Source organism: Symphalangus syndactylus, chromosome 16 (assembly GCF_028878055.3).
Source record: "Symphalangus syndactylus isolate Jambi chromosome 16, NHGRI_mSymSyn1-v2.1_pri, whole genome shotgun sequence".
Lineage (NCBI taxonomy): Eukaryota > Metazoa > Chordata > Mammalia > Primates > Hylobatidae > Symphalangus > Symphalangus syndactylus.
The window spans coordinates 47,143,092-47,166,832 of NC_072438.2; the positions used below are offsets into that span (position 1 = coordinate 47,143,092).

General features: G+C 44.0%; 1 protein-coding gene across 24 annotated transcripts in view; it reads right to left on the minus strand.

Annotated features, from left to right (window-relative positions):
• The window catches only part of RBM47 (RNA binding motif protein 47), a 261,367-nt gene that overhangs the window by 10,214 nt on the left and 227,412 nt on the right, over positions 1 to 23,741 (minus strand). For 12 of the 24 annotated variants that reach the window (XM_063619823.1, XM_055246453.2, XM_055246460.2 and 9 more), the window contains 2 exons: positions 3,815 to 4,968; positions 2,559 to 2,765 (listed from right to left, as the gene is read on the minus strand). In XM_063619823.1, the coding sequence (XP_063475893.1) occupies positions 2,559 to 2,765; positions 3,815 to 4,937 (1,330 nt within the window). In that variant the 5' untranslated portion in view covers positions 4,938 to 4,968. The remainder of the gene's footprint in view (positions 1 to 2,558; positions 2,766 to 3,814; positions 4,969 to 23,741) is intronic. The other 12 variants (XM_063619828.1, XM_063619835.1, XM_063619830.1 and 9 more) reach the window with 2 other exon arrangements.

Consider the following 23,741-nt stretch of genomic DNA (forward strand, 5'->3'; position numbering starts at 1 on the left):
CTGCAAGTAAAGTCCAAAATTATGATTTCAACCAGAGATTCAAACAGATAGCAGCTATTGAATGTCAAGGTACAGTAAGAAGAGATCAAAAGGAAAAGATATCAGCCCTGGTGTGTGAGCGTGTGTGTGTGTGTTGGGGGGGGGGGTGTATGTGTGTGTTTGTGTGCGTTGAAAGGACAAGCAAAAATATGAAATGCATACACAAAGAATCTTTCTATTTCTGGTTTTCTCCAATGGTAGGTACATTTATTCTAAATAGGACAGACTCAATCAAAGGTAAAGAGACAAATGATTTTAACAGCTAAACAATGGTACAGCCATTTGATAAAATACACCTAAAACCTTAATCAAATATTTTATCTGCCTTTCCAACCATATCTTCCACTGGTCCTGTGCCCAGATACTTCACCACCACCCTGGTGCCTCTCCTAAAATACAATGTTCTCATTTTCTGGATGATCAGAAATACACGCCAACGGATGGGGCCCAGAGAGGGTTGTGAGTTTAAGCTACAAGGGGTTGTATCAAGTAAATGAATTGTTCTGGCTATCAGCCCACAGGAATTTGTATCTCAGGCTCCAGGACACAACTTTACATAGTTAAAGATTATTTAACAGTTCTTTTCTCTTGTTAAACCTTAAGCTACTGTAACTTGCCAAAAGGAGTTCCCTCCTCAACAAGTAGAAGCGACGACTCCCATATCTAGGCTCTGTTTTATTAAGTTACAGAGCTGTCGGATCAGTTTTCCTTTGCCCACAGCGCCAATGACATTTAAAAGGCGATCCAGTCTAAGGAGTCATTTAACTGCAGAAATTGCAGAATTTTTACACAGGCAAAAAAAAAAAAAAAAAAAAAAAAAAAAAAAATCATTACTAGAATTATCAAAAGAAAGTTCAATTGGGAAAATGCTTTTTAACCCTATGAGGCCAATGTGTACCTATGTCCCAAATGCACAGATTCCTTGACTCTGTTTTAGCTAGGGAAAGAAGTGTACAATCTCAACCAGAAGAAAATCAGAGTAGCTGGGCTCCAAACAGTTCAACTTCCTCCTGCTGAAGCCAGGAGGGGGTCTGGAGGAGGGTTGCGCCAACTACCCACAGACTGAGCTTTCCATGTGTTTGGATGCTTCTGCAGGGTGCTACGTGAGTTTGTGCTAGACTCACACAATGGAGTTAATGTTTTTTGCAGGTTCGGATCAGAAGACCAGCCTCACATTAGATGGCCATGGGCACTAACGACATTAATAAACAGGTTTGTAGGGCCTGGAGGTGAAAGCTAAGTTCAGGGTCCCTGGCTTGAAATACTTGAGCATCCCTACTCCCAATCTACTGATCCAGCTAGAGGAGGAAATGAGTGCTGGAAATGAGAAACCAGGGAATTAGCTGCAAAAGTTTTCACCAAAGGGCAGGTGTGGTACCTCATGCCTGTAATCCCAGCACTTTGGGAGGCTGAGGCGGGTGGCTCACTTGAGGTCAGGAGTTTGAGAACAGCCTGGGCAATGTGGTGAAACCCCATCTCTACTAAATATACAAAAATTAGCCGGGCATGGTGGTGCGCGCCTATAGTTCCAGCTACCCGGGAGGCTGAGGCAGGAGAATCGCTTAACCCGGGAGGTGGAGGTTGCAGTGTGCCGAGATCATGCCACTGCACTCCAGCCTGGGTGACAGAGCAAGACTCCATCTCAAACAACAACAACAACAAAAACTTTCACCACTGCCTTGTCCCCAAGCATTCTTATTTGCTCAGACCATGACAAGGGACAAAAGGTGCTGCTTACTCCTGAAGGGGAATTTTCTGCCCTTCCAAACAACTCTCAGAATGGGGCAATAAACTCTACCCTCCGACTTCAGATGGTCGGGGCAGAAATAGGCCTGAGTAAGGAAAAGACAGGTTTTACCTGATAGAAGATACAGAGAGCCTCATGTTCTTCCTTTCTTCCCCCTACAACTCTCCCTACTTAGCCACAGACTGAGAAAAAACCTAACAATGGGTGACAACCCTTTGAAAACCTTACTGCACGGCCAGGTGCAGTGGCTCACTCCTCTAATCCTAGCACTTTGGGAGGCCGAGACAGGTGGATCATAAGGTCAGGAGATCGAGACCATCCTGGTTAACACGGTGAAACCCTGTCTCTACTAAAAATACAAAAAAAAAAAAAAAAAAAAAAAATAGCGGGGCATGGTGGTGGGCACCTGTAGTCCCAGCTATTCTGGAGGCTGAGGCAGGAGAATGGTGTGCACCCAGGAGGCACAGCTTGCAGTGAGCCGAGATCACACCACTGCACTCCAGCCTGGGCAACAGAGCGAGACTCCGTCTCAAAAAAAAGAAAACCTTACTGCAGGCAAGTTTGATTTGAACATAGTCAAAGCTACACCATCCCCTGAAGTTCTAGATAAGGAGGTCCAGGGGCCACTTTATTTTTGCCTTGTCTCTAGCTGCCTAGGAGAAGAGGAACCCCTGTGCAGATGTGAGAGCCTGAGAAAGGCTTGGATTCACTTCAAACAGAAGGGCTGGGGTTTATGCTGAATGGGAGCATTCTCAATCTGGTTCATACTGACCTGTACCAGGTTTAATGGCAACTGGGTTGACGGTAGGGATTTCCAAATTCGGCACAAGTTCATATCCTTTTTCTTGCTGCTTTCCTTTCCCTTCATGATATCGGCTATATATACCACGGCCAGCAGAATATCCCCCGAGGTAGGAACCCCTGGGCCCCGGGGCTCTGTTGCCAGCTGCACCTCGCCCTCGGCCTCTTATGCTGCCTGCTTGTAATAACAACACAAAAGATGATCAGCAACCAACAGTGACGGTGCTGGAGGCAGACCTCAGCCCTCGGTTCTCGGCATTTAACTGCCCCAGTCTAAATTGCAGTTGGCTACACCTTTGCTCTTTAATAGGCTGGTAAAGATGCTTCCAACGTTCTATTTCAGCCTAGATTTGCATCCTAAGCATGTCTTCTTAGTACAAGAGACAAACTTGCAGGGTGAGTTTCTAGGATTGTATCTGCAATTTCAGTAAAGAAAAACATTCATAGACTACCCCCCACCACCCCCGCTACCAAAAAAAACTGGGGCCAGGTGTGGTGTCTTATGCCTGTAATCCCAGCACTTTGGGAGGCTGAGGCGAGAGGATGGCTTGAGCCCAGGGGGTTCAAGACCAGCCTGGGGAACATGGTGAGACCCTGTCTCAAAAAAAAAAAAAGAAAGAAAAGAAAAAATATGTATATATACTATTAAATAATTTTTTTTTTTAAGTTAGATTTGGAAGGGGATTTGCTAGTCCACCTTCCTCATTTCATGCTTGAAAAAACAGGCCAGGGGAGATTAAAGTGACTAACTAAAGTCACAGACCCATTTAATCAGAGAAGAGGAGCCAGAACCTATGTATCTTATTTTCCAGGTAATGCTGAGTTTCATTATATCCTAATCAAGGACAACAAAAAACAAAATTAAAAATCATTGACTCCACCAACATCTTAAGATTTAATATCACAAGCAGGTTTTAACCTAAGCACCAACAGACTGGTGGACTAGCCCCTAACCCAGTGGACCCCGGCAAGGCAGAATTCCAGCACTTGCATATTCCTGTGATTTTACCGCTCACCCCAGAACGATCTGTATTTCTATCAATGCTGCGTAAGTGACGGCTTTCGGTGCCAGGAAAGAATTAGACCCAGAATGCAAACCCAAAAGGGGGGTGAGAGGGCCTCCACCACCTACCAGCTCAGCAAATGCCAGCCACGGTATCCCTGGTGCCCCCTGCCTAGGAGGCAACGTTCTTGGGGGCCCCACCCAGGAGAAGAGACCCCACTAACCTTTCACAAAGTAGTCCCTGTTGGGCCCGATGAGCGCGTTGTAGGGGTAGCCATAGTAGGCCAGTGTGTAGGGGTCGCAGGAGTACACGTAGCTGGGCTGCTGCGCTGCCTCAGCTGCGCCGCCGCCCCTGGCTGCCTTCTGGTAGCGCGAGTACTGCTCCTTGTCCACGGGCTTGGCCAGCGTGACCTCCAGGCACGAGCCCTCCAGCTCAGTGCCGTTGAGGTTGTTCATGGCATGCACAGCATCCTCGCGGCTGGTGAAGTGCACGAAGGCGTAGTCGCGGATCTTCTTGACGCGCTCCACGCAGCCGGGGTTGAACTGGCCGAAGCTCTTCTTGATGGTGTCCTCGGTGGTCTCGATCATGAGGTTGCGCACGTAGAGGATCTTCACGGTCTCCATCACGTCCTCGTCCACGTCGATCTCGGGCTCGGCCCAGTCCACGGCGATCTGGTGGCCCCACAGCTGGATGCGGCCAGGCATGAGCTTGCGGCGAGCCATGGCAGCCGCGCGGTGGCTTTCGTACTCCACGAAGGCGAAGCCGCGGTTCTTCATCTTGTCGGCCGCGCTGGCGTAGACGATCACGTCCAGCACGCCCTCGGTGACCTTGGCGATCTCCTCCAGGATTTCCTCGCGCTTCTTCATCTTGGGGATCCCGCCGATGAAGAGGCGGCAGTTGTCCACGCTGCAGCACACGCCGAGCAGGCGGCCCGGGCGGATCTCGTAGTTGTTGAGCTCGCGCACTGCGCGCTTGGCCTCGTGCTTGTGGCAGTACATGACGAAGGCGTAGCCGCGGTTCTTGCCGTCAAAGTCCATCATGAGGCGCAGCTCGTAGATGCGGCCCACGGCCTCGAACACGGGCACCAGCTCGTCCTCGTACACATCGCGCGGGATCTTGCCCACGAAGACCTCGCAGCCGCGCTGCGGGTGCGGGCCCTCCCAGCCAGGCGGTGGGCCGCCGTACTTGCGCTGCCCGTTCTCTTGCACCATGCTGTAGCCGGTGCGCTCCATCAGCGCCAGCAGCGCTGCCTCGTTGGGCGCGCCCGCCACGCCCTCGGGCACCTTGGCCGAGGACCCGGCGGCCGAGTCACTGCTCATGGCTGCGGTGGAATCCTCTGCGGTCATAATGTCAAAGGCATCCACAGCTGGCGGAAACCTGGGGAAGCAGAAAGAAGCGTGAATGGGGAAGCGCTGGATCTTGCCTCCTTTGGGTTGTATTTCGCAGCCTTGCAAGTATGCATTAATAGGCCACGGGGGAGGGGAGGTGGTTTACATGAGAAATAGGATGCAGGCGCTCTGGAAATGCAGCAGCCCTACACTTGTCTAAAATAGTCAAGTTGTCTTGCAGCAAAACCCAGAAGTGAGTCAGGAGACAAAAAAAAAATCAGAATGAGCAAGTACTTCCACTTCATCAGTACCCCGACAGCTTTGAAGTTTTGCGAAACTGCTATCATTGTTGGTAAAAACCTCACGTTCTTTTGCTTCATTCCTGCACCGTTAACTCCGCCTGATTTCCTTGTTACATGGAATTTGACAAACTCCATGTATTTCTTTGGTGAACACAGCTTTTTTCTTTTCTCTTTTAAGGGAGTCTTTTTAATTGTAGGAATGGAAATACAGTGAAGATTTTAAATTATTAAAGAAAACTTTTAGGAGGTGTCATTGTATAGAGAGAGCTGTGTATTAAAGCTTTTTACAAGGAAGAAATGAAATGTCCCACATTGCCACGGGCTTGGTCTAGGAACTGTAATAAGAGCTAATCTGATTTTGATGGTGGCATTCAGGTAAAATTCTTGGTGTGAAGCATTCAAAGATTTGGAATCAGTCCTGGAAAAGCTAGACTGACTTCAAGCTGGGGGACTGGGAAGCAGCACCTACCTGGTAAACCACTCTATTGTTTTCAGAGAACTGTCACTTGCATTGTCTTAATCTTCTTAACCTCTGTATATGGTACAAGGTACTATCTTCAGTACCAATTTGGTCATGGGGAAATAGGCTTAGGTTGAGTAAACTGCCCCATTTCACACAGCAAGTGTCAGCTTGTAGGCAGACTTGATTGCAAGTCTTCTGGCTCCAGATCCCCTGTTTTTTCTTCCAAACCAATGCTGGGCAATAGAATTTTCTGTGATGTTAGAAGAGCTGTCACTTGCCACATGTGGCTACTGAGCACTTGGAATGGGGCTAGTGTGACTGAGGAGCTGGATTTTAAATTTTAATTAAACAGCCATATATCACAGTGCAGGTCCGAACTGTGCCACCTTCACTTATATGGCCGAGGGCTCTGTGGAAGTGATTCTAAATTATGCAATAAGATTATCATGAAGAGCTGAAGACTATACTTTTGTAATGAAAGGCTCCAATTTGCCTTTAAAAAAATGAAATTTATTTCACTTTTTGGACTATAAAAGTATTCAGTTAAATTTTATAGAAAGTTAAGAAAAGTACATAGGAAATTATTCCTAATTTTCCTACCCAATGATAGCACAATGAAACTTTCCCATCTGTTTTCTAGATGTTTTCTTGAGGAGGTGGGAGGGGGAAGCCTGGCTTCCTCCTAATTTACATGGTGCTACTTTATGTTATAAGCATTCCTCTGTATTCTTAAAAATCTTTGTAAAAACATCATTTTTAATGGCCATATAAGGTTTCATCAATTAATTACAACCCGGAGTATCATTCATTTTTTAAAATTTAGGACTAGGAGATGTATACAAGAATATTCAGGGAAATTTCAAGGATAATAAAAATGAATTTGATCATTGAAGGAAAAAACAAAACTATAATGAAACAAAATAAATCTGAGCTATTTATTTGCCAGATGGCCAAAATAGTCCTTCTGTGGTTAATTTGCTCTAATATCAAGCGGCAGTACAGTTTAGCAGGTAAGTATGTGGCTTCTGGAGCCAGACTGCATATGTTTGTGTGTGAATCTCAGCTCTAATACTTGCTAGTGTTAGCTGCTCCATGCCTTACCTCAGTTTCCCTACCTATAAAATCGGAATGATAATAATAGTATTACCCTCATTAAGTTTAGAGGAGTGAGTTAATACATACACAGCATTTTGAATGGTGCCTAGAATATTATAAATGCTCAAGAAATGTCAGTTATTAATTTCATCCAAACTTTTGAGTAAAATCTTAGACCAATTCTTTCAATTTTAGAGTAATTCTTAAGATAAACATTTTCAGTTCTTTAAAAATATCTGTTACATGTGGCTTCTATTCTTATTATTTTTTTCCTCTTCAAGCGCTTGGAAGCTGGTTTGCTGTCTCCAGTTATCATGAAATATTTTTGTAGTATACTTGGAAAACTAGTTTCTGTAGTTTCAAGTTGAAAAACATTTTTTTTTTTCTTTTTTTAAAAATAGAGATGGAGGGCCAGGCACAGTGGCTTGTGCCTGTAATCCCAGCTCTTAGGGAGGCAGAGGTGGGAGGATTACTTGAGCCCAGGAGTTTGAAACCTGCCCGGGCAATATAGAAAGACCTCGTTCTCCACAAAAAAAGGAACCAAAAAAAAAAAAAAAAAGATCCCAATTAAAGTAGAGATAGAGTCTCACTATGTTACCCCAGCTAGTCTCGAACTCCTGGGCTCAAGCAATCCTCCTGCCTCAGCCTCCCAAAGTGCTAGGATTACAAGCATGAGCCACCACACCCAACCAAGAAATTTCAACATTAAATCTGAACATGAAGACCTTTCCCTTCTTCCAAATGAAAGATAAGGATATATTTTTAAGAAGACTATTTGCATAAATACCCATGTAGTTACAATTTGTGACCTGGGCAGGAAATGCCAGGTACATATATAAATACATAGGACACAATTCAAGATCTTACCTGTTGTACTGTATACAACATTAACTGACAAAAGTCCCAAGGGAATAGAACTTATCTCTCTGCTGAGATAGGTGGAGTTGCCTTCCTGTCACCCCAACTGTACTTTGAAACTACTATTCTACCCAAAAAAACAGTCTTACAGCAGTCAGGCTATGGAGTCATTGCCAATCCCAACCCCAATAATATAAGAAAAAATCCTGTTTGCTTTCAGTCTGAAATCTGCTGGTGTCAGTAACACAATTATCTCTACATATTTTAAAATAGAGATAGCTTATTTCTTACATCAATGAGCCAGGAAAAACCTTTTTTCACCTATGCTTTCATCTTCTGTAATAAACAAACCATGTTAGCGACCCTGTTTTTATTTTTACTTTGGCCACTAGGAAGTTCACGATTGATGTTTTTCACTCCAATTTTAGTAACTGTAGGGGACATTACAACACACTTTCTTTTTTTTTTTTTGAGACGGAGTCTCGCTCTTTCACCCAGGCTGGAGTGCAGTGGCGCGATCTCGGCTCACTGCAGGCTCCGCCCCCCGGGGTTCACGCCATTCTCCTGCCTCAGCCTCCCGCGTAGCTGGGACTACAGGCGCCTGCCACCTCGCCCGGCTAATTTTTTGTATTTTTAGTAGAGACGGGGTTTCACCGTGTTAGCCAGGATGGTCTCGATCTCCTGACCTTGTGATCCGCCCGCCTCGGCCTCCCAAAGTGCTGGGATTACAGGCGTGAGCCACCGCGCCCGGCCCTACAAAACACTTTCATGTTCATCTAATTTCGGTTATAGTTTCATTTTTTAGTTTTCTTCTATTTTTTCAGTTTCCCAGTGACACAAATTGAGCTGTTTGTATTATTTATCTTATTGTTCACATGTTCTTATAAACCATGTTGTAATTTTGGAGGAGAAGAATCAATGCATACATACATGCACATATATCTAATTAGAGCCAGACATTGATTAATGCAATATCCAAATTTGCTGTGTCTCTTACACCAACTACAAGTATTGCATACTAACAAGTGAGAACAATGAGATACTACTTCACACTCATTAGGACAGTTATTATAAAAACAACAAAAAACAGGAAATAAGCATTGGCAAGGATGTGGAGAAATTGAAACCCTCATGCAATGCTGGTAGGAATATAAAATGGTACAGCCGCTGTAAAAAACAGTATGGTGGCTCCTCAAAAAATTAAACATAGAATTACCATTTGATCCAGCAATTCCACTTCTAGGTATATACCCAAAAGACTCAGATAGATACTTGTAGAATGATGTTCACAGCAACAGTATTTACAGTTGCCAAAAGATGGAAGCAACCCAAATGTTGATCAATGGATTATGATAAACAGAACGTGGTATACATATACAATGCAGTATTATTCAGCCTTTTTTCTTTTTCTTTTTTTTTAGACAGAGTCTCACTCTGTCACCCAGGCTGGCGCGCAGTGGTGCAATCTCTGCTCACTGCAGCCTCCACCTCTCAGATTCAAACAATTCTCCCACCTCAGCCTCCCAAGTAACTGGGACTACAGGCACACACCACCACGCCCGGCTAATTTTTGTATTTGTAGTACAGATGGGGTTTCATCATGTTGGCCAGGCTGGTCTTGAACTCCTGACTTCAGGTGCTCTGCCTGCCTTGGCCTCCTGAAGTCCTGGGATTACAGGTGTGAGCCACTATGCCTGGCTTATTCAGCCTTGAATAAAATTCTGATACGTGCTACAATATGGAAGAACCTTGAAGACATTATGCTAATAGTGAAATAAGCCAGACACAAAAGGATAAATATTATATGATTCCACTTATATAAGGTACCTAGAGTAGTCAAATTCATTGACAGAAAGCAGACTAGTGGTTACCATGGGCTGGAGAAAGGGAGGAGTGGGGAATTAGTGCTTCATGGGTGTGGTTGTTTTAATTAGGGATAATAAAGGTCTGGAGACATGGTGGTGATGGCAGCACAACAGTGTGAATATACTTCCTGCCAATGAACCATACACAAAAATGGTAAAATGTTATGTACAATATACCACAGTAAAAACAAAATCCTTAAAAAAAACAAGAAGGTTCAGAGATGCAAAAAAGACAAAAATTAGAGTTGATAAAATTAGGATTTCATTAGAGGCCATTAAAAAATGGTACACTGGGCTGGGTACAGTGGCTTACGCCTGTAATCCCAGCACTTTGGGAGGCTGAGGTGGGCGGATCACCTGAGGTTGGGAGTTCGAGACCAGCCTCACCAACATGGAGAAACCCCATCTCTAATAAAAATACAAAATTAGCTGGGCGTGGTGGCACATGCGTGTAATCTCAGCTACTCGGGAGGGTGAGGCAGGAGAATCCCTTGAACCTGGGAGGCGAAGGTTGTGGTGAGCCGAGATGGTGCCATTGCACTCCAGCCTGGGCAACAAGAGTGAAACTCCTTCTCAAAAAAAAAAAAAAAAAAAAAAGGTACACTGACTCAGGTTAACACATTCAAGAAAATCTTATGGCCTACAAGTTTTATTCTCCTTATCATCATGTTTAATATACCATATTAAATAAATTATATGGTGTGCTACTCTACTGAATGAATTCAGATGCCAAACACTTAGCTATATTAAAAGATAAATGAGGCTGGACACAGTGGCTCACGCCTGTAATTCTAGCACTTTGGGCAGCTGAGGCAGGCAGATTGCTTAAGCTCAGGAGCACGAGACCAGCTTGGGCAACATGGCAAAACCCCATCTCTACAAAAAGCACAAAAATTAGCCAGGCATGGTGGTGTGTGCCTGTAGTCCCAGCTATTTGGGAGGCTGAGGTGGGAGGATCACCTGAGCTCGGGAAGCTGAGGCTGCAGTGAGCCGTGACTGCGCCACTGCACTCCGGCCTAGGCAACAGAGTGAGACCCTGTCTCAAAAACAACAACAACAACAATAACAAAAAGGAAAAGATTTTCAAGTTACTTTGAAAAAGACAACTGTACAGCTAACATGACCCTTCTCTCAAAGATGTAATGAAATGCTTAACTTATTGTAATTATATGTGCTTTAGATTAGCATTGGCAAGCTATGGCTGTGGGCCGAATATGGCCTGCTGTTTGTTTTTATAAATAAAATTGTATTGGAACACAACCCTATCATTTAAAAAAAAAAAAAGCAAAGATAATGTATGGCTGCTTTTATACTACAATGGCAAAGCGGAATAGTTGAGACCCAGAGAGTGTGGCCCATAAAGTCTAAGGTATTTACTCTCTGGCTCTGTTGACCCCTGGTCTGGGAGATGTGGAAGAGCACATCCTTGAAGCTCTTAGAGTCTGCTTGCTACATATAATCGTTTTCCTATGCTGAATGATAACTTAATTTCAGGACCGATTTTTAAATTCTAACTTTTTTTTTTTTTTAGATGGAGTCTCACTCTGTCATCCAGGCTGGAGTGCAGTGGCGCGATCTTGGCTCACTGCAATCTCCACCTCCAGGATTCAAGCGATTCATCTGCCTCAGCCTCCTGAGTAGCTGGTATTACAGATGCGTACCACCATGTCCGACTAATTTTTGTATTTTTAGTAGAGATGGGGTTTCACCATGTTTGCCAGGCTGGTCTCGAACTCCTGACCTCAAGTGATCTGTCTGCCTCCTAAAGTGCTGGGATTACAGGCGTGAGTCACTGTGCCCAGCCTTAAATTCTAACATATTTTAAAGACAGTGTTGTTTGGCCGGGCGCAGTGGCTCACGCCTGTAATCCCAGCACTTTGGGAGGCCGAGGAGGGCGGATCACAAGGTCAGGAGATCAAGACCATCCTCGCTAACACAGTGAAGCCCCGTCTCTACCAAAAATAGAAAAAATTAGCCGGGCGTGCTGGTGGGCACCTGTAGTGCCAGCTACATGGGAGGCTGAGGCAGGAGAATGGCGTGAGCCCGAGAGTCAGAACTTGCAGTGAGCTGAGATCACACCACTGCACTCCAGCCTGGGCAACAGAGCGAGACTTCGTCTCAAAAAAAAAAAAAAAAAAGACAGTATTGTTTAGCTGCCTTTCTCCCTCTTCCAAGCTGTTTTCCGTTTAACTCCAATGGCCAAATTTATGAGACATGGAAGAAGAAAATGTCTGATGAAGGTTGTTGGCTCAGCTCCTGACACTTATATATTAATAATTTCTTAAAATTCCAAAAGAGATACAAGAGGGTTTGTTTTCATTCATTCATTCATTCATTCATTCATTCAGCAAATAGTTATTGACCACGTGCTATGTGCCAGATACTGTGCTAGCTATGGTGGACCTCGTCCTTGTGGAGCTGACTTCTGAGTTAACTGAACTCAGTTAACTGAATTACGCTTCAAATGCCAAATAGGTGAGAGTTAAGGTATTTGTACTCATGGTTACTGACTAGAGCCTGCTTCAAAAGGGTCGTACACCTTAACATTGTTAACATTCGTTTCTGATAAGGCCATAGTTCCTCAAGTTAAAAGCCCATATACCATCAGAATTTTGCTTTTAAATATATCAGGGGTGTCTGGGGACTAGTCTGAAATATGATATCCTGAATGTTGAGATTCTTGCTTGGGGCAGAAGTGTGGACAGAATGAATAATAAGTATACTTCAGAAGTAGAAACTTATCTGTGAGCAAATCAAAATAGATAAATAACACAGAGTTCCCCAGTTTCATCCATTCACCATGTGACAGTTTTAAAAGGGACTGGGCATTCTGGTTTAGGCTTCATAGCATGTTGAATAAATGCAAATCTCTAGAGTCAGACAGTCTGAAGTCTGTGAACCTTGAGAAAAGCCATTTAACATCATTAAGAATCTATATTCTCATCTCTAAAATGACTGTATTAACTAATCTTTACTGAATGCCTATTATGTGACAGGCAGAGTGCTATGCTTGTGCATGTTAACTCATTCTAATCCTCACAGTGTCTATATGGGATATTACTAGGGTCTCCACCCTACAGATAGGGAAACTGAGGCACAGGGAGGCTAAGTAGATTCTCAGTTAATGAGCATCAGAGCTGGTCTGTGAACCCTGGGAGTCTGATTTTCATCATAGGGCTGTGATGAAGATTAAATAAAATGATTTGTGTAAAGTTCTTAGTGCAGAACCTAGCACTAAGTGATCAAGGAATGTTAGCATAAGAAAATTGAACTTAAGGCTGGGCGTTGTGACTCATACCTTTAATCCTAACACTTTGGTATGCTGAGGCCGGAGAATTGCTTGAGCTCAGGAGCTTGAGACTAGCCTGGGCAACATAGTGAGACCCCATCTCTACAAAAATTTTAAAAATTAGCTGGGTGTGGTGGCATAACACCTGTGGTCCCAGCTATTTGGGAGGCTGAGGCGGGAGGATCACTTGAGCCTGGGAGGTCAAGGCTGCAGTGAGCTATGATTGCACCACTGTACTCCAGCCTAGGTGACAGAGCAAGACCCCATCTCAAAAAAAGAGAAAAAAAGAAAAAAAAGAAAAAATACAATCAAACTTAAAAAAAAAAAAATTGAACTAGAGGGAAGAATCTTGCCCCTATGTAGGATTCTGTGTTTATAGGAAAACAGGCAAGAGGTTATCCCAGCCAACTTTAAACCAGTCAGTAGAGAAGCCTAGCCTGTGAGTTCTGGTGGAGACTGGTGTATCAGAGTCTCCCAGATTCCTTTCATAGCAGGTAAGCTGTCTGGCAGTGTGATTCTCCACTGGTGATGTGGCTTATGCATCCATGTGTAAGCCTGTTTCTCACCTAATCCTTGGCTAAAGCACTTTGCAGAAGCTCTCCCAGAAAGAACATGAAGAGACTTGCCACACTGGATGCAAAAGGTCCAACCATCTATGTAGATGCCAAATCCCCTGAGGTAGGACCCTCCCAGCACACAGCTATTCTTCCCAACACTAAAAACGCATGAGTCTTCACTGAAGGCTGCTAGCATTAAATAAACATGGCAATGCATTTGAAATAAATCATTTACTCACAGTTTCATATATAAAACAAGCAGAAAAAAATATACTTTCAAATCAAGCTATTATTATTCTGAACTGGGGATTTTTGTTATGTTTTAGGGAGAGTTTGAACTTGTTGGGTTAAAATAAAATTTCAAGGCAAACAGGTAAAGCAGACATCATCGAGGATTTGAATTCTCTTTTTAGCGTTGGTTCAGAGTAACTTTCATTAGGATTTTAACTTTGAACTGGGACATTTTAGAGGGCAAAGGATACCTGTACTACTGGGAAATATTTTCAATGTTTACATACCAGTCTTTACCTAGGATCAAAAACATGCAGTGGCTCAGGCCTGTAATCCCAGCACTTTGGAAGGCTGAGGTGGGTGGATCACAAGGTCAGGAGTTCAAGACCAATATGGCCAAGATGGTAAAACCCCATCTCTACTAAAAATTCAAAACAGGCCAGGCGCAGTGGCTCACGCCTGTAATCCCAACACTTTGGGAGGCTGAGGCGGGTGGATCACGAGGTCAGGAGATCGAGACCATCCTGGCTAACACAGTGAAACCCCGTCTCTACTAAAAATACAAAAAAATTGGCCGGGCGCGGTGGCTCAAGCCTGTAATCCCAGCATTTTGGGAGGCCGAGGCGGGCGGATCACGAGGTCAGGAGATCGAGACCATCCTGGCTAACGCGGTGAAACCTCGTCTCTACTAAAAATACAAAAAAATTAGCCGGGCGTGTTGGCGGGCGCCTGTAGTCCCAGCTACTCGGGAGGCTGAGGCAGGAGAATGGCGTGAACCCGGGAGGCGGAGCTTGCAGTGAGCCGAGATCGCACCACTGCACTCTAGCCTGGGCGACAGAGCAAGACTCCGTCTCAAAAAAAAAAAAAAAAAAAAAAAAAAAAAAAAATTAGCCGAGCGTGGTGGCAGGCGCCTGTAGTCCCAGTTACTCTGGAGGCTGAGGCAGGAGAATGGTGTGAACCCGGGAGGTGGAGCTTGCAGTGAGCTGAGATTGTGCCACTGCACTCCAGCCCGGGTGACAAAGTGAGACTCCATCTCAAAAAAATAAAAATTAAAAAATTAAAAAATAAAAATACAAAACAATTAGCCGGGCATGGTGGCGGGCGCCTGTAATCTCAGCTACTCGGGAGGCTGAAGTAGAGAATTGCTTGAACCCGGGAGGCAGAGGTTGCAGTGAGCCGAGATCATGCCACTGCACTCCAGCCTGGGCGACAGAGTGAGACTCCATCTCAAAATAAATAAGACTACAAGTTAACTTTGGTTCACAGCTCTTGGAGTGTGACTGTGAGAGTGTGTGTGTGAGTGTGAGTGTGTGTGTGTTTGAGTGTGTGTGTGTTTGAGTGTGTGTGTGTGTGAGTGTATGTTTGAGATGAGTATGCAATTTGGAATTCTTTGGAGACCTTTATTTGCTGACCAACTGACAAATTACAATTCGAAGCTATATACAGTGGGGTACAGTGTCTTCCAATCACTACCTGGAATTTAATTCAGTGGAGGGTTTTAAAATGTGTTGATCCAAGAGACAATTCTATCTTTGTGGTTAGATTTCTATTTTGATGTTCCTTATTCATACCATAACATTTTGTCCTAATAATCACTTCTTAAGCGTGACCTAACACACACAATGCACACGAGCAAAGGCTTAAGAGTCAGAGATCCAAGTTCAAGTCAAGACTGTGCCACTTACTAGCTGTGTCTCCTCAGGCAAATCACCTTAGTTCCATTTCCACATCTCTAAGATGGTTCTAGTAATAGCATCAGGACTAAGTGACATTTGGCAATGTGTGGCACACAATTTGTTTAAAAAGGTTGGCAATTATTATTATTACTTTAAAGAATGTCACTTAAAAGCCATAGTTTATGTTTTAGAGAGGAGTCTGTCACAAAAGTTCAGGATAACCTCATGGTTTACAGAAAAATTATCTGATTGTTTGGTAAAGGAAGATGTTGCCCCAAACTCGGGGTGAGGGAGGGGGTGGGGTAGGAAATCAGAGAGAAAAACAGTTTCTGCAAAAGGTTTCCAAGATTTGGCCTTACCCTGAGCATTTATCTTACTGCCTTGGTCCAAGTTACCACCACCCAGTAGAATAAACACTGGAGAGGACACGCCCACTCTCGGGCGGGCCTCTGGCACCAGGATGTTCCTATTACCTCAGAGTTTGAAAGTGGAAAAGGAGTTCCACTCAAAATGGAGGCAGAACACGGCATTTACTTGGGAGGCCAAACAATAAGCCGAAGACTTTGAAACACGGGCTCTTTTTTCTATCACGGGCAAGGACCTCAGCGTTCATTCATAATGGGTCTTAATTGTGTTGATGATTGTACAGATTTTGTTATGTCAAAGCACATCATTCAATGAATGCTTGTGTATGATAAACAGATGCAAAGCCAAGAGGCTTAATTTTCCCAGGCGCTTCTATCAGCACACACCTGAGAATGCGGCCTTTTGCTGTGGGTTCTCAGGGAGGCCTGCTGTGTATTACAAGACGGCTGAAGCCACCCTCCCGAAAGGGGTGGAGTGGGGAGATTTTCTGCAGGGGTTTGGCAGCACACAAATACCAGTTAGGAAACTATTATCTTGTTCCCTTTATTTATTTATTTATTTATTTAGACAGAATCTCCTTCTGTCGCCCAGGCTGGAGTGCAGTGGCGCGATCTCGGCTCACTGCAGCGTCCACCTCCCGGGTTCAAGTGATTCTCCTGCCTCAGCCTCCGGAGTAGTTAGGACTACAGGCATGTACCACCACGCCCAGCTAAGTTTTGTACTTTTTTTAGTAGAGACGAGGTTTCACCATGTTGGCCAGCCTGGTCTCGAACTCCTGCCCTCAAATGATCCGCCTGCCTTGGCCTCCTAAAGTGCTGGGATTACAGGTGTGAGCCACCGCACCCGGCCTTGTTCCCTTTAAATAAGCATTACTTATACTTTGTCTCAAAAGGTTGATGGGGTAATGCTGAAACAAACAAAAATGAAACCCACAAATTCAGCACACATATGCCTCCCGGGCCAACGTTTTTCCAATCCATGAACAAACAGTAGGAGGGACTTCTAGTTTCAGTCCTTACCTTGGCTCCTTTGACCTAAGCCTTTGAGGGATCTGGCAAGGAACAGAAAAGCCAACTGGCAGACACCAGAAAGGAAAAGGAAGGAGAAGCCACAGTGGCTTCTATCATCTAACACTAGCTTGAATTCATATAGTGTTTTGCAATTTATAAAATTCTTTCAGGCTGGGCAAGGTGGCTCACGCCTGTAATTCCAGCACTTTGGGAGGTTGAGGCAGCCAGATCACCTGAGTTGAGGAGTTTGAGACCAGCCTGGCCAACATAGTGAAACTCTGTCTCTACTGAAAAAAAAAAAAAAAAATACAAAACTTAGCCAGGCATGGTGGCATGCGCCTGTAGTCCCAGCTACTTGGGAGGCTGAGGTAGGAGAATTGCTTGAACCCAGGAGGCGGAGGTTGCAGTGAGCCGAGATCACACTAATGCACTCCAGCCTGGGTGACACACGAGACTGTCTCAAAAAAAAAAAAAAATTATTTCACATATATTATCTAATTTCATAAAATCCCAGAATTTGAGCTGCGCAGGGAATATAGGTGTTCTCTAACCCAGGGTTTCTGAACCTCAGCCCTATTGATATTTGTGATAATTCTGTTATGAGGGGCTGTCTTGTGTGTTTTAAGATGTTTCATAACATCCCTGTCCTCTACCCACTAGATGCAAAAGCGCCCCCACCTCCACAATGTTGTGACAACCAGAAATGTCTCCAGACACTGAAAATCTGGGGGCAGGGGGTGCGCACAAAATTGCTTTCTGTCGAGAATTACTGGTGGAGTCTATCTTGGAGCTGTGTAATATGATTATATACTGGCACACATGGTAGGTACTTTTTAAATAGAGAAGAAGTTGTTATTTTCTACAGCCCTCCCTCAACATGGGCCTGTTGTCTTGATCTGGCTCTTATGAATAGTCAATGCTGGCCGGGCACAGTGGCTCACACCTGTAATCCCAGCACTTTGTGAGGTTGAGGCGGGAGGATCGCTTGAGCCCAGGAGTTCGAGACCAGCCTGGGCAACATGGCAAGACGCAGTTGCTACGAAAAAAAAAAAAAAGGGCTGGGCGCGGTGGCTGACGCTTGTAATCCCAGCACTTTGGGAGGCCGAGGTGGGTGGATCATGAGGTCAGGAGATCAAGACCACGGTGAAACCCTGTCTCTACTAAAAATATAAAAAATTAGCTGGGCGTGGTGGTGGGCGCCTGTAGTCCCAGCTACTCGGAGAGGCTGAGGCAGGAGAATGGCTGAACCCAGGAGGTGGAGCTTGCAGTGAGCTGAGATCGCGCCACTGCACTCCAGCCTGGACGACAGAGTGAGACTCGTCTCAAAAAAAAAAAAAAAAAAAAAAAGAAAAGAAAGAAAAAAAGTCAAGGCTATCAAGACTGAGAAATGTGCAACATTTTTCAAGGGTTTGAGGTAAGTGTCTCTATGATACAATAATACTCATTTAATTTGATTGAAACACTATCAATTTAATTTTCAAACAAAACAACAACTACCATAAAGGCTTGTAAGACTGGTTCTGTTGTCTAATTGACTTGTCATCACAGCAAACTGACAGGCCTGGGTCATACAAACATCACTGCCGAAATCAGTCTAAAGCATCCAACTGTCTCATTTTGTTTTTTTTGTTTTTTGTTTTTTTTTTTGAGACGGAGCCTCGCTCTGTCGCCTAGGCTGGAGTGCAGTGGCGCAATCTCGGCTCACTGCAAGCTCCACCTCCCGGGTTCATGCCATTCTCCTGCCTCAGCCTCTCCGAGTAGCTGGGATTACAGGCGCCCGCCACCACGCCCGGCTAATTTTTTTTGTATTTTTAGTAGAGACGGGGTTTCACCGTGGTCTCGATCTCCTGACCTCATGATCCGCCCGCCTCGGCCTCCCAAAGTGCTGGGATTACAAGCGTGAGCCACCGCGCCCGGCCCCAACTGTCTCATTTAAATTCAGACCCTGCTGCTACATGGACACATGAGAACTGCTGACAATCTGGTTTTTAAGACTTGGGCTGTTTTCAAATGTCATTACTGGTTTCTTCAATAATGCAATAACCCTCACTTAAAATTTACAGTTTTTTTTTAAAGACACACTATGAACAATCACTGAAAATGGGCTTCTGGGATACAGTCAATTCACTGGTACTAAAGTCAGCATCTGTACAGGTCTGTAGGCAAAAGGCAATGATGTGGTGGAATAAATGATTAAACAATATTTGCATATGAACTGATTCATTCACTCGCTCATTCAAACACTAATTGAGCACTGGCTACATACGAGGCTGTGCTAGACGCTTGGGGATACAGTGGTGGCAATACTTCACAGTCTAGCAAGGGTAGATGAAGAAGGAAGGGGAGGCCAGGAACAGTGGCTCATGCCTGTAATCCCAGCACTTTGGGAGGCCGAGGCGGGCAGATTGCCTGAGGTCAGGAGTTCGAGACCAGGCTGGCCAACATGGCAAAACCCTGTCTCTACTAAAAATACAAAAATTAGCCGGGTGTGGTGGCATGTGCCTGTAGTCTCAGCTACTTGGGAGGCTGAGGCAGGAGAATTGCTTGAACCCAGGAGGTAGAGGCTGCAGTGAGCCGAGATCATGCCACTGCACTCCAGCCTGGGCAACACAGCGAGACTCCATCACAAAAAAAAAAAAGAAGGAAAGAGAGGAGACAGAGCAGAGGGAACATTATGAGCAAAGGTGGGCATTTGCAAAAATGCTGGAATAGTCTCGAATAGCTGAAATGTAGGAGGTGGATATGGGGCAGAAGATGAGGCTCAAAAAGAAAATGAAACCAGATTGTGAAGGGTCTAAGTCTCTCACTTTCTGTGGTAGACAGTGGAGAGCCACGAAGCTTCAGCCATGACTAGGAAGTTCAGGCTGAGTCCTCAATGAAAGAATGAGTAGCTCTTGCACCAGGAGTTTTATTTATTCAGAGGAATAGAAACGATTTTATAAATTTGTTTATGAAGTATTCTGCTAAGCAAGCAGGAGGCCTGAGTAGTGTTTATAAGGGGACAAGAGACCGAAAACTCAGGAATTAAAAGCATGAGATAAACCTCAAGTTCTGTATCTTGTCAGCCTTGGTCTAGCGTCCGCCAGGTCAAATCTACTGTCTATTATAAACATCCGCCTTTTCATAATACATACCACTACTGCAGTTTTTTTTAAGCCTTTTTTTCTACAATTAGAATGTAAACTCTGAGGCCGGGCACAGTGGCTCACGCCTTTAATCCCAGCATTTTGGGAGGCTGAGGCGGGCGGATCACAAGGTCAGGAGATCAAGACCATCCTGGCTAACACAGTGAAACCCTGTCTCTACTAAAAATACAAAAAATTAGCCGGGCGTGGTGGCGGGCGCCTATAATCCCAGCTACTCGGGAGGCTGAGGCAGGAGAATCACTTGAACCCGGGAGGTGGAGGTTGTAGTGAGCCGAGTTCGCGCCACTGCACTCCAGCCTGGGTGACAGAGTGAGACTCCGTCTCAAAAAAAAAAAAAAAAAAGGATGTAAACTCTAAGAGAGCAGAATTTATGTCTCTTCTTGGTTATCATAAACTCCTCAAAGCTTGACACTTAAAAGAGAATAAATATTTGTCAAATAATTAAATGGACTGTGATTTCCTTCTTTTTTTTTTTTTTTTTTTTTTTTGTTTTGAGACAGAGTCTCACTCTGTCGCCCAGACTGGAGTGCAGTGGCTTGATCTTGGCTCACTGCAAACTCCGCTTCCCAGGTTCAAGCAGTTCTCCTGCCTCAGCCTCCCGAGTAGCTGGGACTACAGGCACGTACCACTGCACTTAGCTAATTTTTGTATTTTTAGAGACGGGGTTTCACCATGTTGGCCAGGATGGTCTCGAGCTCCTGACCTCGTGATCTGCCCGCCTCAGCCTCCTAAAGTGCTGGGATTACAGGCTTGAGCCACTGCACCCGGCCAATTTCCTTCTTAATAACATAATCAATAGTGATAAATATTTAAAGATTACTTATTTTTGTACAAGGCACTGTGCTAGAAATGGGTGGGAGGGAACATAAAAAATCATATAAGATTGTTCAGCCCTAGGAGGTCACAAAACTTCCTTCAACAAACATTGATTGAGTGCCAAAATGAAGACAGTGGCTTAGTAAAGTGCACAAGCAAGGATGGACTGTGGGCCAAAACAGACTTCAGGGAATGAGCCAGCTATCACATGTAGCCGAGGACTGAAAATCTGCACGTTTCTTGTTTAATTATATTTAGAGACAGATGGAAATTATGCAGCAGTAGAAGTTCCACTTATCCTCTTACACTTAGAACTAATTATGTTATCATATGCCATATTATTGCCAATGTAATATACAATGATGTTAAATAATTGATTAAGATGATGAAGATGAACTCCATTTTATTGAACATCTTTATGAGTGAGACCTTCTGCTGACTGCCAGCAGTTAGCACCATGAGAGAATTTCAGAGGAGGATACTGTCCCACCCTATGTCTAGTATTTCTGGAAAAGTGGCTGGAGAGTGTATTTCACTTATGTGCTAAGAACAGAGCAGTGCTAAAAGAGAATAGCCAGCTTAAATGCAATCCTCCCTACAGGGAAGGAGATGAATTAGAAATAATCTCTCTTGTTCTGTGCTCTCAGAGGTCAAATTTTTTTTAAAAAAAAGAAAGAAAGAATCTCTCCAAGAGTTTCCTTAATGTATGGTTTTAAAACTCCCAAGTTAATGATAGTTAACTATTTTTTTGAACACATATGTGTAATTTGATTTCTCATGACATTTCTATGAGTGGAGATTTTAAATGTGGGCTCTAGAGTACGGGGTAGACGCCTGCTGGAGACCTGCACATTTGACTCCCTGGCTATTTTCATAAAGTTTTATTGGCACATAACCACAGCCATTTGTTTACATATAGTCTGTGGCTGCATTTATGGGGGCGATGGCAGAGTTGAGTTAAGTAGCAGCAGAGGTGATACGGCCTATGAAATCTAAAGTGTTTACTGTCTGGACCTTTACTGCAAACATTTGCCGACCTCTACTCTAAAGTCAGATTTCCTGGGTTTGAGCCCCAGCTCTTCAGCTGTGTAGCTGTGTGACACATTGGTAAACTAACTGTTGAAAATCCTGATTCCTCATTATCCTCACCTGCAAAATGAGAATAGTGATAATTATCAGTATCTCAAAGCATCACTGTGAGGAATAAATGAGATAGCCAAGGGCTTAGAATGAAGCTAAGTAAGGGTGTGATCAGTGTTAGCTATTACTGCTCCCTTTTGATTTTTTATTATTTATTTATTTACTTATTTTTATTCATTTATTTTTTGAGACGGAGTCTCACTCTGTCACCCAGGTGGGAGTGCAGTGGCACCATCTCAGCTCACTGCAGTCTCTGCCTCCTGGGTTCAAGCGAATCCTGCCTCAGCCTCTCGAGTAGCTGGGACTATAGACAAATGCCACCATGCCCGGGTAATTTTTTTGTATCTTTAGTACAGACAGGGTTTGCCATGTTGGCCAGGCTGGTCTCGACCTCCTGACCTCAGGTGATCCGCCCACCTCAGCCTCCCAAAGTGCTGAAATTACGTGGTGGCTCATGCCTGGCCATACTGCCCCTTTTTAAAGATCAGGAGATTGAGGGTGTCAAATAACTTGACCCAACTTACAGAATTGAAGTGTAGGTCAATCTGATGACAAAGCCAAAGCTCTTTCTACCATGATATTCATTCTTTGCTACTTACTTACTTACAGCAGGTTTAGCAATAGCCAGTGTTAACAGGATAAGACCACGATTGGTGAGAAATGGACACTGGCTGATAGAGTGGAAGGAATTTCCAGTACAGACACATGGTAAAGTTGTTGGGAAATCATTACTTTCTACCATCCCCATCGCTTCCCCTCTGCACCCTCCCCACCACTCTTCTAAGCTTTCAAAGAGTTCTGCAAACTGTCCCGTAGGCTATTTCTGGCTCTTTGTAAAGGAGTTAACATGTTCAAACTATGTTTTTAGACTTAAAAACCTATGGAATTAAATTCTTATATGGAAATGTTGAAGGACTAGAATTCACATAATCACAACGTTTAAGTGAGAACATGGGACTGTGATGAGGCAGTGATTCCACGCCCAGGCTCTGGAGACAGACTGCGTCGCTTCCTATCTCTTGACTGTACGACTTGAAAAACAAATGCCATCACACAAGTCACTTTCTTTCCTTGAGCCTCAGCTTCACCGCCTATAAAATGGTGATAATATTATCATTAACAATGTTGGGAGGATTAAAAAGTACCTGGCTGGTTGGGCGTGGTGGCTCAAGCCTATAATCCCAGCACTTTGGGAGGCTGAGGTGAGAAGCTCGCTTGAGCTCAGGAGTTCCAGACCAGTCTGCGCAACATAATGAGACTCTGTCTCTACAAAAAATACAAAAATTAGCCAGGTGTGGTGGTTCCAGCTACTCAGGAGGCTGAGGTGGGAGGATTGCTTCAGCCTAGGAGGTTGAGGCTGCAATGACCTGTGATCGCATCACTGCACTCCAGTCTGAGCAACAGAGGGTAACCCTGCCTCATAGCAAACAAAGAAACAAAAAAGAAAAAAGTACCTGGCTACAGTAAATGCTGAAGGCCCTTTGTTATTATTTCAGATGGTCAAGAGTAAATGTTTTTCAAGGATCTTTTTTGTAGACAACTGTATAGTCACAGTTTAGAGCCATAAATTATCTGCCTGGCAAGATACTTTTTAAAATTAAAATGTAAAGAACCTGAGGGGATTCACTCCCAAATGTTTATGGACAAATTGAAAGGGCATTTACACAGATATTACCTTCTACATTTATGTGAGAAAGTGCTTTAAGATACTATACATGTGAAATGTGTAGTTATAATGGCTACTACTATGTTCTCTTTTATATTTGTTTAATTATGTAAGTATTATGTTCTTTTTATCACTACTTTGTATTCCTGCACGGGAGCTTTGTGTCTACCCATTGAATGTAGTAGGCCCTAAATATTGCCTGTTAACTAATTATGGTGTCATATACCATGTTAAAATTAAAATATTACAATTACTGAAGTAGGTTTAAGAGAGAAACCTGGGCATAATATTCTTAGAAAAACTTTATGTGCCAGAAGTTGAATATATGAATGGTAGTTTGAT